The sequence below is a fragment of the Mastomys coucha genome, unplaced genomic scaffold, assembly GCF_008632895.1.
Source record: "Mastomys coucha isolate ucsf_1 unplaced genomic scaffold, UCSF_Mcou_1 pScaffold16, whole genome shotgun sequence".
Lineage (NCBI taxonomy): Eukaryota > Metazoa > Chordata > Mammalia > Rodentia > Muridae > Mastomys > Mastomys coucha.
In genome coordinates, this window is record NW_022196898.1 from 105,440,222 (window position 1) to 105,456,805 (window position 16,584).

The following is a 16,584-nucleotide window of genomic DNA, read 5'->3' on the forward strand; positions in this document are numbered from 1 at the left end:
TAAACAATACGACTAATAGAGAGGCTAAGATAGTAGAAACAAGATTTCAGGACCCTTATGTTGTACACAGCCAGATACTGTCATGAACAAATAAGTTGAAAGTGTATATAGATTGTACAATGTTGGACCTATTTCTCCAATTACCAAATTAGAGAGACTATTGGATGACAATCAACAAATTTCTAATTCCTCATATTATTGGATTTCAATCGATTTGGATATGTTGGTAATATTTTTCATATTAATATATTAAGAAAAAGTAATTGTCACTTCCTGTTGTTTTTGTTGTAAGAGGTGGAATTAGGTTTGTGTGGATTTGTTGAAAGATTACTTTCTTGCTTCTTCTAGGATGTAGTTTTGCTCCTTATGTTGATGTTTTCCATCTATTATCCTTTGTAGGGCTGGATTTGTGGAAAGATATTGTGTAAATTTTGTTTTGTCATGGAATATCTTGTTTTCTCCATCTATGGTAATTGAGAGTTTTGCAGGATATAGTAGTCTGGATGGCATTTGTGTTCTTGTAGGGTCTGTATGACATCTGCCCAGGATCTTCTAGCTTTCATAGTCTCTGTTGAGAAGTCTGGTGTAATTCTGATAGGCCTGCCTTTATATGTTACTTGACCTTTTTCCCTTACTGCTTTTAATATTCTTTGTATGTTTAGGGCATTTGGTGTTTTTATAATTATGTGAAGAGAAGAATTTCTTTTCTGGTCCAGTCTATTTGGAGTTCTATAGGCTTCTTGTATGCTCATGGGCATTTCTTTCTTTAGGTTAGGGAAGTTTTCTTCTATAATTTTGTTGAAGATATTTGCTGTCCCATTACATTGGGAATCTTCACCCTCTTCTATACCTATTATCCTTAGGTTTGCTCTTCTCATTGTGTCCTGGATTTCCTGGGTGTTTTGGGTTAGGAGCTTTTTTCTTTTTGCATTTTCTTTGACTATTGTGTCAATGTTTTCTATGGTGTCTTCTGCCCCTGAGATTCTCTCTTCTATCTCTTGTATTCTGTTGGTGATGTTTGTATCTATGTCTACTGATTTCTTTCCTAGGTTTTGTATGGCCAGGGTTTTCTCTCTTTCTGTTTTCTTTATTGTTTCTATTTCCATTTTTAGATTCTGGATGGTTTTGCTCATTTCCTTCACCTGTTTGATTGTGTTTTCCTGTAGTTCTTTAAGGGATTTTTGTGTTTTCTCTTGAAGGGCTTCTAGCTGATTACCTGTGTTCTCTTGTAGTTCTTTGAGGGTGCTATTTATGTCTTTCTTAAAGTCCTGTATCATAACCATGAGAAATGATTTTATATCTGAATCTTGCTTTTCCAGTGTTATGGTGCGTCCAGGACTTGCTATGGTGGGAGAATTGGATTCTGATGATGCCAAGTGACCTTGGTTTGTGTTGTTTATTTTCTTATGCTTGCCCCGAGCCATCTGGTTATCTCTAGTGCTACCTGCCCTTGCTAAATCTGACTGGAGCCTGTCCTTCCTGTGATCCTGGGCTGTCTCTGTGATCCTGTGATTCTGGAATCCTGTGATCCTGGGCTGTTAGATCACCTGGGAGTGGGGCTTCCCCTGTGTGTTGTGGGACTGGCTGCAGAGCTTGAGCCCAAGGTCTGCTCTGGACACCAACCCAGACAGACTGGAAGAAACCCGAGTCACTGGGCTGGCAGAGTTCCTGTGTGCCTAGTCCTGCTGGCCCCAGTTACTTCCAGTGTTGGGACAGATGTTGGTTCCTCCTCACCTCTGATCCTGGATATGTCAGAGCGCCTGGGCAGCCTGCTTTCTTTTTCAACTCCCACCCGTCTACACAGGGGTGACAAAGCCCTTGTGAGCCAGGCTTTCCCACAGCAATTACCAATCAAGAAAATTCACCACAGGCCAGTCTGGCAGGAATGTTATCTCTGTTGAGGTCTCTTCTCCCAGATGACTCTAGCTTGTGTCAGTGGACATAAAACTAGCCAGTACCATGTCTCCATAGGTTTTTTTTTTCTTTCAGGGGAGAACACGAATGCCGTCCCCCACTACCACAAATTATGCAGTCGAGTTTCCCACATTTGAGGAAATCGCAGGGACAGCACATCCGGATTGCAATGGATAAGCCTTGCCCTGGGAAAACCACCTTCGTGATCATGGTATCTTCCCTGCCAGGTAAGTATCCATGTATCCATAGGTTTCCCTTTTTTCTAGCCCTGCCTTTTCTACAAACTCCTTAAACTCTCCAGAAAAAAAATTACTTTTGCTGAAAAGAAACATTGTAGCAGGAGGAGAAGTATGCATAATATACTATGTATATATTATGTATTATATACCACATTATATATTGTAGCCAACACATCTCAGCCATGGCTACTGTTTCAGACAGGCTTGGAGGAACTTGATATTAATGGCCACCGCAAGAAGAATTGCTTGTAGTGTGTTAATTAGGACACTATTATGCCGGGCACATCCACCCTTCTGCAAACAATTGCCCTCAGCTGTCCAGAGCTACTTTACCTGTGAAATTTCCTGTGACTCCTCTCACCACTCTGTCCTTTTCCTTCTCTGACACATTACTGCTCTCCGGCAATGATTGTCCCCAGTGCTAAAGTGCATTGATTTCAGAGAGCACCTCTCCTAGGAGCAAACCAAGGCTCTGTTCTTTCATTCAAAATGAAATGCTCTTTGAATTAAACAAACCTGTCTTATAGTCCCAAGTCACCGGCAGGGTGGATTTAATTTGTACCTAATATGCAAATTTTAAGGATAAAATTTAAACTTTAAGGACAAGAATTACCCAGTTACATTTATAAAAATCAATAGAGTTTGGGAACTCTAGAGCAGCCACTGGAAATGAAAAAGTACCCAGAAACAACAAAGCAGTATCGGGGCCAGGTACACTTGATAATTAGATTTATTTAAGAAAAATAACAAATATCAAGTATAACCTTTAATCACTTGAATTTCACAGTAGGTATTCCAAATATTTGATTTTTGGTTCATAGTAATTATATAAAAAACCCCACTTTCAATAATTCTTCAAAAAGAAAACAGTGGATTTAAGACCATCCATTTAATAATTTAACTTCATAAAACATCAATACTAAATTGTGACATTGTAAACATGATTAAAATATATCTAAAGCTGCCGAAGAAAGAAAAAAGAAAGAACACCATGATCCCCCAAAACAGCACAACTCTCATTTCCTTGGACAAAATTATAGCAAAATTACCAAAATGATACTAACAGAACAACCTGTTAGTTAGAAGATAAACAGAAGACAGTCCTTAAGGGAAGATCCCGGGAAGGTTGCAGCTGCAGTCATTAGAGCCTTAAAAGATTCACTTCGAAGTTCTGCAGATGCTCCTTAACAGTCTGTCCAGTTATTCAGACGATCTGTCCCCTCCGGATGCTGCTCGTGATGGCAGCACTGGAATTATACCTTTGACTCCAACTTTAAGGGTGCTGTATCAACAGTGTACAGAAGAAGAAAGAATGTCAGTGATCTCTACATTGTATCCTGAAAGCCTGAGAACTCAGTCCAAGATTCACACATTCACACATGCCAGCAAAGTGACACCATTTTTTAAAACTTAATTTCGGTGATGAGGGTCAGAATGTAACTGGAATGGCTCTAGATTGGGGTTTGTGGTAGGTGGATGAAGATGTCGGGAGTCAGATGCCCTATACTATGTAAGCCCAATGTGCTGAAAGATGCTACAGATGATGTCAAAAAATGGTCCAGAAGTCTGAATCATTGAGTGTACTCAGAGAGGCTGATGTCATGCCAGGAGATGTTGGGTGGCTTGGGGTGCTTGCTTTCTTAGAGGGGTAAAGATCTGCTGATAAGCTGAACCTAGTCTGAGGGGCCAGTAGGTTGGCCATCTTGTTACTAAGGGACTTGAAAAGCACACTTGTGTGAGTACCAATCTCTAGTGAGGCCACTCTATAAATATGATGACACCCACCCTCACTCCTAGGCATACACCGGGTGAGAAACACTTAAAAGAAATGCTCGGTACCCTCAAGGAAGTACAAATCAAAACTACTTTGAGATTTTATTTTCCATTATATTGGCCAATATCAATAAAACAATGACAGCTCATGCTGGCAAGGATGTGGAATTAGGGAAACATTCATCTATACCTGGTGGAAGCAAACTTACATAGCCAATATAGAAATTGGTGTGGTGGTACCCCAGAAAAATGGACATATACCCAAAGGACACTCCATCCTACCACAAGGAAACTTGCTCAACCATGTTCATTGCTATTCCATTCATAATAGCCAGAAATTGGAAACCACTCAGATGCTCCTCAAAAGGAGAATGGGTATAAAGTGCCGGGTGGTGATAGTGCTCGCCTTTAATCCCAGAACTTGGGAGGCAGAGACAGAGGATTTCTGAGTTCGAGGTAAGCCTGTTCTACAGAGTGAGTTCCAGGACAACCAGGGCTACACAGAGAAACCCTGTCTTGAAAAAAAAACAAAACAAACAAACAAAAAAAAGAATGGTATAAAGGAAATAGTACATTTACACAATAGAGAATTCCTCAGCAATTTTTCAAAAAATAAAATTATGAAATTTGAAGTTAAGTGTATGAAACTAGAAAAAAAAATCCTGAGTGAGATAACTCAGATCCAGCTTGTATTCACTTATATGTGGATGTTCACTGTTGACAAGCAAGCTTCAAAATATATAACCACAGAGGGTAGGTAGAGTGTAAGGGACTAGGGAAGGGGATAGATCTCCATAGGAAGGGGAAAAAGAATAAATAATTATGAATGTATGGAGGCTGGGGACTGCAATGGAAGGATCAAAGAGGGAGAGAGAACTAAATTAAGGGATATTTGAGGAGTTGTATAAAAACCTAATATAGTAGAAGCTTCCTAAAATGCATACACATATGAAGGCAATCTAAATCACCAGATAACAGGGGAAACAGAGCTTCAGCTGAACAAAATGAGTTTCAAGTACTAAAAGTGGGTTACAGAATTGAGTTCTTGACCAAAAGGGTCCCATGAGAACTCCCAAACAACACAGACTACTGCCAAGGTTATGGGTAGCTCTCCAGAAACTGACAGTAAGGTCCTAGTACTTAACAACTTACTGAACATGGAGAAGTTTGAGCTGATGCCTACCTAGAGCCTTCATTACCTACAGATTAGATACTACAGGAAGGTTCTCTGCATGCTACCAAAGGAGAAAGGTATAAACTCTTCAGCCTACAATGGTGAACTGTGTACAAGATGCACTGGTCCAATAGAACTTTTACAAAGTTTGTGGGAATAACTAACTAATATCTGACTTGAGTTAAGGCCCACTCCATGAGACGGAACCCAAGCCCAGTGCTGCTCGGGTAGCCAAGAACCTGAGATTAGATAGGGCAGGGACCTAGGGGAAAACCAATTATTATTGTTCTGCTAAAGGAACACAGCAGTAAAATGACTTCTAGTGACTTTCTGCTGTACTAGCAGACCAGTGTCTTGCTCGCCCATCAGAGAACTTTCCTCCTTCAGCAGATAGGAACAAATGCAGAGATTCACAGGCAGACAATATTCAGAGTGAGAAATCTTGGAAACATTCAGACCTAGAAATGGATGTCTTCTATCAAGTCTCTATCCTCAGAGCTCAGGGAACTCTGTGGAAGAGCAAATAGAAAGAATATAAGAGCCAGAGGGGATGAAGATACCAAGGTATCACAGTCTTCTACACAACAGGTGCTGGCACACATATGAACTCACAAAGACTGTGGTAACACACATAGGGTCTGTATGGGTCTGCACTAGATGGGGTCCTAGATGCCCGCTTACTTTTTTTTTTCTTTTTTCTTTTTTCTTTTTCTTTTTTGAGACAGGGTTTCTCTGTGTAGCTCTGGCTGTCCTGGAATTCACTCTGTAGACCAGGCTGGCCTCAAACTCAGAAATCCACCTGCCTCTGCCTCCCAAGTGCTGAGATTAAAGGCGTGCGCCACCACTGCCCAGCAGTGCCTGCTTACTTTTTAACAAGTGATAGAAAGATCCAATTCGAGGGGAGATGGGATGAACTGGAAGGAGTAGGAGGTCAGAAAATTGTAACCAGAATATATTACGTGAAAAAATTCATTTGAAATAAAAAGAAAAAAGATTAGGCACATTGCACACTCACACATGTGCATACACAAAACTCACCGCTGCCTTCAAAGCTTGACCCAGGTCTTCGAGAAGGTCCTTTTCATCCTCGAGGCCCACAGAAAGTCGGATCAGTGTGTCACTGATCCCAAGGGTGGCTCTGTCCTTCTCAGGCACAGAGGCATGGGTCATAATTGCTCTGAAAGAAAATGTGAGCAAATTTTATCATTGGCTTGTAGCAGTGGAGGCATATTTCTAGCTCAGTGTTGGCAGCTATCTTCAGTCCTTTCTGCTCCTATTTTTGTCAAACTTATCTCTTCTTGTCATGATTTTAAATGAAAACTGAGACTTCTTATTGATACTGATTACATGTCATGAAAATAAGCTGAACACAACAGTCTGGTACCCAGGCAGAGAAGAGAACAGTAACATGTGGATTTGACCACCTGATGGAATGAGGCTTTGCTGAGACCAAATTTCTCCTAGGCCGCTCTTTACAAGAAACATCCTTCTGAGGCAGATTAATGAAAGACAATCGCAGGCCTCTACCAGTGAGCAGCAGGCAATAGAAATTTTAGTACAGAACCCAAGCAAGAAAGACCTGAAGAATTTTCCAAACTAGAAGCTGATCATCCTCAACAGGTGTAAAATCAGGCTCCCATTACATCATGGGAGCCCATTGCATCATGGGAGCCCATTGCATCATGCACTGTAGGGAGAACCTGGGAGAAATGAGGTGTTCTCCTTATTTTAGAGGATTAAAGAGGCACTGAAAAAAAGCAGACAAACCAACCCAAGAAGTCCAGGCAAGAAAGTTGTGGGAGGTCAAAGGAGAGACTGAGTAGACTGAGAACCATGCCAAGGGGGCTCAGGTCAGTCAGACCTAAATCCAATGTGTGCACTGCTGCCAGTGTGCTTCTTTCCCTGTGCCCTTCAAGTGAACAACAACCTTCAGACCCATAGAGAAAAGCACTTCAGTTGTCTAAATAAACAAGCAGTATCTTCCTTTGTTGCTCTAAGGAAGTTTTTTAAATTTAATTTTTATGTATGTATATATGATTAGTGGGAGAGGCACAGGATGTGTGTGGAGGTTGGAGGACAACTTTGTGGAGTCAGTTGTCTCCTTCAACATTTACGTGGGTTCTGAGATTGAACTCAGATTACCAGACTTATGCAGCAAGTGTCTTTATCTGCTGAGCCATCTTGCTGGCCCTCTAAGAAGCTTCCGAGTTGGTTTTGGTTTTGGTTTTGGCAAAAGCAAGGGTTATCTGAGAAGATGGAACTGCAGTTGAGAAATGCCTACATAAGATTGGCCTGGAGGCAAGCCTATGGGGAACTTTCTTAATGAATGGGTTGGGCCCACCCACAGTCATTAATTAAGAGGTGTCTCCCACCCTCAGGGCAAGAGGTCATGAGACATAAAACAAAAATCTGAGGAAGCCATGAGAGAAAGTCAATAAGCAATACTCCTTCATGGCCTCTTCATCAGCTTCTGCTTCCAGGTTTCTGTCCTGAGCTCCTGTCCTGATTCCCTCAATGATAGAGGTGTGAACTGAGAGTTGTAAAGGAAGATATACTCTTTTCTTCCCAAGTTGCTTTTGGACATGTATTTATTAAAAACCCTAACAACAAAAAACCCTAAAACAAGGAGTTTTAACACACTACATCCTCCTGAAAATGCTCTGTCGCAGCAGGTTCTTTATTCCCTAAGGGAGCAGGCACAGGTCCAAACATTCCTGGGCCTCAGAGAGTAATACTCTTAGGAATGAATAATATTACAGGTCCAACAGATGTCTCAACAGGCAGAGACCATGAACCTGATGATCTGAATTCCACCTCAGAATCCACAAAGTTACCCTCTGATCTGCACATGCATGCCTTGGCACACGTGTCCCCGCCCTCACACACATATTGTGCTTGAAAACACAACAGTAACAAAAATTAAGAAAAACATCCCCTTGAGGGCTGTAGTGGCACAGGCCTTTAATCGTAGTTCTAGGAGGCAGAAACAGGCAGATATATCTGTGAGCTCAAGGCCTGCCTGGTCTTCATAGTGAGTTCCAGGACTGGCAGAGTTACACAGCTATTCCCTGTCTCAGAACAAGCAAACAAACAAACACACCAAAACCAACCAACAAAGTCCTTGCATTCTCTTTCAAAGTAACCTGAGATGAAACCCTTTTAGATCTGTGGGGTTTGTGTGAATTCTTTTTTTGTGTTATTTTGGAGACAGGGTCTCACTGTGAAGCTCTAGCAGCCCTGAACTCACTATGTAGACCAAGTTGGCCTCAAACTCACAGAACCAACTTCTGCCTGGGATTAAACGTGTGCAAGACCAGGCTTACCACTTTTTTTTAATTAAAGAAATGTAAGATTGATTTTTATAATAAATTAGGATATAATAAGATAAAACAAAAATTAATACAGAATAGGACAAAACAAAGAGATGCTATTGAACTTTTCTGTTGGCCATCTCCTGCTGGGCATGCCAACCATTACTTTTTAAATGTGTAGAAATGTCATGTAGCTTCTATCTTTAAAGTATTTCATAAGCACCAGTTAAAGTATGTAAAGTTATTTTAATTAGGGAGTACTAGAAAATCATGTACTGTGAAAGTCCAGAAGGTAAAAACTTCATGGACTGAGGACCTCTGAAGGGAGACTTAGTCCCACTTGGTCCCAATAAACAAGACAAGACACAAAACCAAAGTAGAGAAAAGAAAAGAGGGGGGAGAGAAAGAAGAAGGGGTGAGAAGGAGATAGTAAAGAAGGAGACAGGGAGGTAGAGAGAAAGGGAAGGAGAGAGGAAAAGAGGAAAGGATTTTTAACAGATGCCTAAAATAATCTAGCAATAGACTTATTTTTTTATTGTAATATGAGCTAGGGCATTAACTCAGGCATTTCCCCAACACTCTCTAAATTGAGATTAAGAAAGAATAATGTTGGGGCTAGAGAGATGGCTCAGCAGTTAAGAGCACTGACTGCTCTTCCAGAGGTCCTGAGTTCAATTCCCAACAACTATATGGTGGCTCACAACCATCTGTTAATGGGATCTGATGCCCTTTTCTGGTATGTCTGAAGAGAGCAATAGTGTACTCTATATGTAAAATAAATAAATAAACTCAAAAAAAAAGAAAGAGTAATGTACTGAGTAGTTTTATGTCGACTTGACACAAACTACAGTCATCTGAAAGGAGGGAAACTCAAATAAGAACGTTCCTCTATGAGACCCAATCTGTAGGGCATTTCCTTTAGTAGTGTTCATGGAGGAGAACCCAGCCCACTGTGGGTGTTGCTATCCCTGGGCTGGTGGTACTGGGTTCTATAAGAAAGCAGGCTGAGCAAGCCAGGAGGAGCAAACCAGCAAGCAACACCCTCCAAGGCTTCCACATCAGTCCCTGCCTCCAGGTTCCTGCTCTGTTTGAGATCCTATCCTGACTTCCTTCAGGGATGGACTACGATGTGGAAGTGTAAGCCAGATAAACCTCCTTTACAACTTGCTTTTGGTCGTGGTGTTTCATTGCAGCAATAGAAACACTAAGATCCTAACGCTACATATTGTTTCTAAGGCTACAGAGTTAACATATGGTATCTCGCTGGGAAGCTAACCTAGTGAGCAGACTCTGCTTCCTCTCCTGCTTACTGCAGAGCTGCTCCAGTCATGGCATCACTGGGAGGCCCAAAAAGAAGAGTAATCAAACAGTCAAGCCCTGACCTAAATTTATGTATCCATACTCTTAAACCCAACCCCTAATAAATCAGGAACATCTATTTAAGGAGGAAGCCTTAAAGTAATAGACATTGTCTTCTGTGAGGAGCAAACTGACTGCACATGAGCGTGTCCTCTTGTGCATCCACACCCTACTCAGGCATCTTCCTGAAAACTGGAGAAGAGCCATGCCATCTGGGGTACTTCAAACCTGACTTAGATCTATTTCTTTACATTTCTGACTCTCCTTGCAATTGTAAATGGGAACTATGTCTACATGCTTGGAAATACTTTAATATTAAGCTCCTGAGACACAGTCATTGATGAATGTGTACAAAACTAACACAAAAACATGAGAGCTAAGTGTGGTGGTGCACGCATGCAAGCCAAGTATTTGGAGTTAGATACAAAAGGGTCACCAATTTAATGTCATCCCTGGCTACAGAACAACTTTAAGAACAAACTGAGCTGTGTGTCCCACCTCAAAATAAATAAATAAATAAATAAATAAATAAATAAATAAATAAATAAAACTAATTAACCAAAATCATGCTCACTGATAACACAAAAACACTAAAAAGCAGTGGTGTCATGTTCCTTTGGTCACAGCTGTAATAAACAGCTAGGTTGCTTGCGACTCTAGCAGGACAGGCCAGCAGTCAGCAGTAACTAGTGCCCTAATATTAACCTCATCCTATAGATGCAGATGTGCTGCAGGAATTGGCATAATGTATCAGAGGTTGTGCACTGCAATATGCACACACACTGGATGCTCAGTTGATCTCCAGCAAGGAATCTGGAGTAGCAGGAGCCATATGGGAAAGGCTGTGGCAAGCAAGTAAGCTTCCTGGAGACAGTCCACTGTTTTGCTTAGCGGCAGTGGGTGAATCTCAGAAAGGCACAGCCCCAGGAGCTTCCTCCCAGGACTGCTTCTTGCTGCTGCTGTGCCTTCTCATGTTTGTCATTGCTGTCTCCTCATTTTTCTGACATGGTGTGATTGGGCAAAGAAAGACCCTGTCTTTCTTTTTTCTGCTTTTGCGAGACAGGGTTTCTCTGTATAGCCCTGGCTGTCCTGGAACTCACTCTGTAGACCAGGCTGGCCTCGAACTCAGAAATCTGCCTGTCTCTGCCTCTCAAGTGCTGGGATTAAAGGCGTGTGCCACCACCACCTGGCAACCTGTCTTTCTATAGTCTGTTGTGATTGATTCTTGGGCATTAGCTCACTCTATTGGGCAAATTTCCTGCAGTTCAATATGAAGATGAACTTTCATTTAATAATGCTGTTTAGATGATTTTCTACTTACTTTCTTTTTTCTCTTTTTCCAAGACAGAGTTTCTCTGTGTGGCCTTGGCTGTCCTGGAACTCACTCTGTAGTCCAGGCTAGCCTTGAACTCAGAAATCCACCTGCCTCTGCCTCCCAAGTGCTGGGATTAAAAGCATGTGCCACCACTGCCCAGCTGATTTATGAATTTCTGATAATGATTTTATAGAACTCTTGAATTGACTCAAGTAATTTTAAGCTCCCTGTAGAATAAAAAGCTGCAAAAAGTTTTGTGTCATGAGCTAACTGCACTAGAAAAAGAAAGTAGGCTCGGAACAAATTTACAGTAAAGGAAAACATTCCTTCTAGATTAAGAATGAGGCCACTAATCTCAATAACTAAAGGTCGTAAACCAGGAATGAACAATTTATTATAGGTGCAAGGACAGAAAATAAATGATTGACTAGTTTATCTATATAAGACTTCAAAATAATAAGACATAAAACATATGATTTGTCTCTTGACAAAAACCTTGCTAACTTATGACATAAAAACTATTGCTATAAACTTATAATGTGTCAGATATGACACTTAATGGAAAGACATGTAAACAATTATGCTCTAACTCCTTAAACTATATCAAGCTATGGCATGAACTATTGCTTTAAACTTACCATGAACTTATGGAATGTAAAAGTGTTTAGAAAACCATGTAATCAATTATCCTGCTGTAACGATTCTACCTGATAGTTGCTTTTATAGCTATGAGGTAATATTTTTTATGTAGAGAACTTTTGTCTGAGAAGTTAAAAAGCCTGAAGGCAAAAATAGAGTTGAAACCTTTTTCTGCTTCATCCAGACTGTGTGTGTGTGTGTGTGTATGATTTTTTTCTTTCCCTTTTTCTCTCATTGGCCCCTAAAGAGTTCCAAGATTCTCTCATAGAGAAGTGCCAGCCCAAGTAATTAAGTTTCTTTTCCTAATCCCCTGCTGCTGTCAGCAAGAATCAATTGCCAGAAGACATTAACTCTGGCCCCAGAAGAGCCAAAAAGAGATAAGAGCTAAACAGCTTTTGGTCTGTCTGATGCTACATCCCACCTCAGTTTACCTTGGTGTCAAAGCTGATTTTTAACATTTTGAAGCTCACTAATGCCACTTCATTGGCTAACCAACAAGCCTTTGGCATCTTCCTCTCTCCTTCTCTCCAGCACTGGGATTACAGGCATGTCCCACCATGTCCAGCTTTTTACAGGACTACCAGGAAGCCAAGTTCAAGTCCTTGTGCTTGTGTTTCAAGCTCCTGATCCATTGCCCCAGTCCCAGCCCATACTATATCTGATGCAAAGCCTCAGGAATGAATTTGCTGTGTATTCCTGAACTTATTAGCCAAACTTACTGGGTCTGTCTCTCCATCTGTAATGTCAGCTTCTGGATGCCTCTTCTCTAAAATCCTCTGGCTAATACCTTGGTTATGGGAGCTGCGGAATGCCAGGTGAGTTTGGGTATATCTATTCAGATAGCACAGTATCATCAAATACCACATACTAAGAAGATAAGTGGGTTTACCGGTATAGTCAGACCCTCCTCTGATTATACTGGGCACAGGACATATTTTCTATTCTCCAGGGAACCTTGACAGCATTTCTGGGATAAAGTCTCTAACCTCCCTTCCAGGGCCCAATGGGGAGAACAGCAAGCAGCATAGGACATATTTACTTCCCTCTCTGGTAGGACTGGGAAAGAGGCAACATTTGAGAAGGGCATTGATCCCTCCTTTACCTTGTCCCCACAGGCTTAGGATTTAGAGATGGCACATGCCTATGGTCCCCACCCTCAGCTGAGGAGTGTGAATAAACAAAGTTGAGTCTGGCTGTGAATAAAAACTTGGAAGGAGTCTGTGTCTACAGAGACTGATGGACAGATTGGAATTCAGTACTATGGAAAGATTGGAATTTTATAGAATCAGAGACTATTTACTTTACCTTGAGCTAATGTTAGCCTTCTGGAATAGCAATTCCTTGCCCCACTCTGTATCTGAAAATCTTGTAATGGTAATAAATAAGACCTCTTCGAAGCTATTAAGTTAGCAGGACACTAGCTTTCAACAATCCAAGACTAAGAGTATCATCAATAGCATTTTGGGACTATAAAATGGCTCTTACCATCTCACTGTAACAACCAATGTATCTTAAACTTCTCTTGATTTATAATTTTCTTTGTTCTTTAAAATTATAAAAGCCCTGTGAACCTGCTTCCAAACTGGAACATGGAATTTGTGTTAACTTAATCTGGGTCCCTGGGTTTGTGGTCTTATTCCCTTGAAAATGAGAGCTGTGGTTTTATGTCAGTGAGTGAGAGAGGTACTCAGCCCAATACAGCAGCTTAGCAGACATAAAGAAATCAAGGTAAAACAAACAACAATTAAAAATTAAGACTAAATAAGTGAGATGCCATAATAACAGAGAAACAGGAGAATACTTACGGAAGTTCAGCCAGACTCTCATATCCTCCCAGGCTCTCAGCCAGAGTAAACAGCTAGCAAAGAAAACAGAAATTTAGAATGGTTGATAATAGTGCTAAAATCTGAAAATGAATGTTATTGATGAAATTTCTGTTCCAGAAGAAATGAAGAGTGATAGTAACTATGAATAAACCAAGAGTCAGGCAAAGGAAAAAGTCACATTAAAGTTTAAGACAATGCTTTTGACAATTAGATGTACTGTCTTCAAATCTTTAAAACATGAAAAGTTGCTGGCCTTTGAATCCGGGGATGTCATTCTAGCACTCAGGAGACAGATGAGGAGGATCTCTGTGAGTTCAAGACCAGTCTAAACAACATAGTGAGGCCTTATCTCCATGAACTTTACAAGGTGAAGGCTGTAGCTCAGTGGAGGAGTGCTTGCCTGCCATGTCCAAGATCCTGAGTTTTATCTCAGCACTACAGAAATCAATGAATCAACAATAAACTGACCAAAGTCAGCCTCATGCATCACCCTAGTTTAGATGATACTTAAAAAGTCTGCATGTATCAAATATACTTAAGACAGATGTTAGCTACATGGATACTGACAGGAGATTTGGTCCCTTCAGCCACCAGAACTATACCTGAATAACCTGCCTGGTCTGGGTAAGGCTGGTTCTACCAAAGCTCATGGGTTGGAGTAGAGGTCCTCGGGGTGATATGCCTTTAAGAAGCAGGGCTTGGGGCCAGGCTTTGAGGTCATTGAGGGGAAGAACTAACTAGGACACTGTCATTTGCCATCCCTAGAACAAGCCTGTCCCTAGATGCCAATGGAGTCCCTGCCTGATGACTGCTCTCACTCCCACACATGATGCCATTTGCCACCAGCACTTAAGGAAGAGGCCACCTAACCCTTTTGGTCTTGAACAGCCAGTGAAGTAAACATTTATTTATAAAATAGCCTATCTCTGGCATTTTGTGATAGAAACAAAAAACGGACTAATGTATCCAGTATTGGGAATTATGGCAAGCAATAAGGACTAAGACTGTGTTACAGTGCCATAAAATTTACTCCAGAAAGGAAGTCTTGGAAGAAAATCCAATTTTGAGCTCACCTTTAGATTGTTGAGGAAGACCTGAGCATGCTGCAGAGCACCCTTAATGTAGAAACTGACCATCCCTGAGCAGCCTGTGCACTGGCGTTTGGCCAGCTCATGCTGAGGGTGAGAGGGTAGCCCTGCAACCACAGAACATGAGAGAAGCCTCATTCTCGAGCCACACATACAACTTCAAGGGAGCAAGTTCATTGATTCCCTAAGTCTGCTGCAAGTATGCCTGACAATGAGGGTTATGCAGGTCTTTCTCTCCTGTCCAGTACTGCAGACATCTCTTCTACCTCCTCCCATGCACTGGCCACATCTCTTCTCTTGACTCCATCATCCTGCGGTCTGTTCATTCAGGATCTCTGCAGGTCTGGACTCCTTGGTTAATTGCATCCTTCTGCAATTCCTTAATGTATTTTAGGAACAAGACTATCTTTACGTGTATAAATGTATTTATTTTATTAATATTGCATTTATATTCCTAGGGAAAATCCAGGCACAAGAGTTGTTGGATATCTCTGGAAATACTCGACTTACGAACATTAAACAAGTGCTATTCACTGCCTGGGGCATAGAGCCCTTCTCTTTCCCTGTATCCAAAATGTACTCCAGCAAGCAATGTTTACCAAACAGCACGGAGAGATCCAAGCTCATATACATTTCTAGTTTGGCTTACCCAATTTCCTTGAAGACAAAAATCTTAACTACTGTACTCATGATCCATCCTGTGGCCACAGGATCTAAGAACAAGACTGCATAAGCAAGGGGAAACAATGAACCTACGAATCTACCTGAAAAGGTTGGTGAACTGAAAAAAGCCTGAGGAGAATTCTGGTACATCAAGTCTCAATGGGACAAACTTATGTCAGATTATAGTAAGAACTAGTGTTGAACAAGTGACTGAAAGTGCTATCAGCCAATGAACCAGAATTATCCTGTGGGGTATACACAAGCCTCAGATGCAGAAGCATCTCGAATGTGAAGCTGTTCTTCACAACACCTAACACTCATTGCCTTCAGGCCAACGTCTTGTCTATCCACACTCTACCATGCTCATTCCAGAGCCTCACATAAAGTGACAGTAACCAATGCACAATATAAAATTACAGGAAAACAGACCCATATAAAGTCTTATAAAGTTCCCATATACAGGAAAAGAATGACCCATATAAAGTCTTAACCTAAATAGAGCTGCCTAAACTCAAGTTGACATACCAGGATAAATAACCTTTTCTACCCGGGGATTGGACTCCAGGAAACGGGCCACTGCCATCCCATTCTTGAAATGTTTTTCCATCCGGACTTGCAGTGTCTTCAGGCCTCGGAAGCAGAGGTAACAATCAAAAGGAGAAGGAACTGCCCCAAGTGCTAGAAAGCAAACAAAACTTGGATTAGTTTGGAGGTACCATGGGGCTTAAGGAATCCTCTGGTTCTTCTTTTTCAACAGAGTGGCTCAGAAAAATCTAGCTATGAAGCTCAATGTTTGTGTTTTAGGAAGGAGTTGCTATGTTGAACCGGAAGCACGGAATAGAACCAACAATGCACTGAGATAAATATGCATTAATGCAGAGAAATGAAAACCAAGGTGAGGCTTTCAGCCCCAAGCAGATGGTCCTTTATGATTCAGTGATAAGACGCTCCACATAGTGTGGACCTCACATCTTTGAGATATACCACAGTTCTTTATGATTCAATGATGTGACACATTAGCTAGTGTGAGCCCTCATATCTTTGAAATGCATGACAGGGAAAAATATCCAGTGTGGTCATGATTATTGCTACACAATCCACTGACTAACACTATAGCTTATTTCTGCTCTTAAAGATTTTATTTTTGCCAGGCAGTGATGATGCACGCCTTTAATCCCAGCACTTGGGAGGAAGAGGCAGGCAGATTTCTGAGTTTGAGACCAGCCTGGCCTACAGAGTGAGCTCCATGACAGCCAGGGCTATCCAGAAAAACCCTGTCTCAA

At 41.3% G+C, this 16,584-nt stretch overlaps 1 protein-coding gene and 1 non-coding gene across 2 annotated transcripts in view; both read right to left on the reverse strand.

Moving 5' to 3' along the window:
• Positions 1-1,986: 1,986 nt before the first annotated feature.
• LOC116094628 lies at positions 1,987-2,149 on the reverse strand. Its single transcript, XR_004120245.1, has one exon. It is a non-coding gene; the product is annotated as a U1 spliceosomal RNA (small nuclear RNA).
• A 716-nt stretch (positions 2,150-2,865) lies between these two features.
• Cth (cystathionine gamma-lyase) overlaps positions 2,866-16,584 on the reverse strand; it is a 28,850-nt gene continuing 15,131 nt past the window's right edge. Inside the window, exons 8-12 of the mRNA XM_031375964.1 lie at positions 15,827-15,979; positions 14,624-14,745; positions 13,530-13,582; positions 6,139-6,277; positions 2,866-3,435 (exon numbers count right to left, since the gene is read on the reverse strand). Coding sequence (XP_031231824.1) covers positions 3,427-3,435; positions 6,139-6,277; positions 13,530-13,582; positions 14,624-14,745; positions 15,827-15,979 — 476 coding nt within the window. The 3' untranslated portion in view covers positions 2,866-3,426. The remainder of the gene's footprint in view (positions 3,436-6,138; positions 6,278-13,529; positions 13,583-14,623; positions 14,746-15,826; positions 15,980-16,584) is intronic.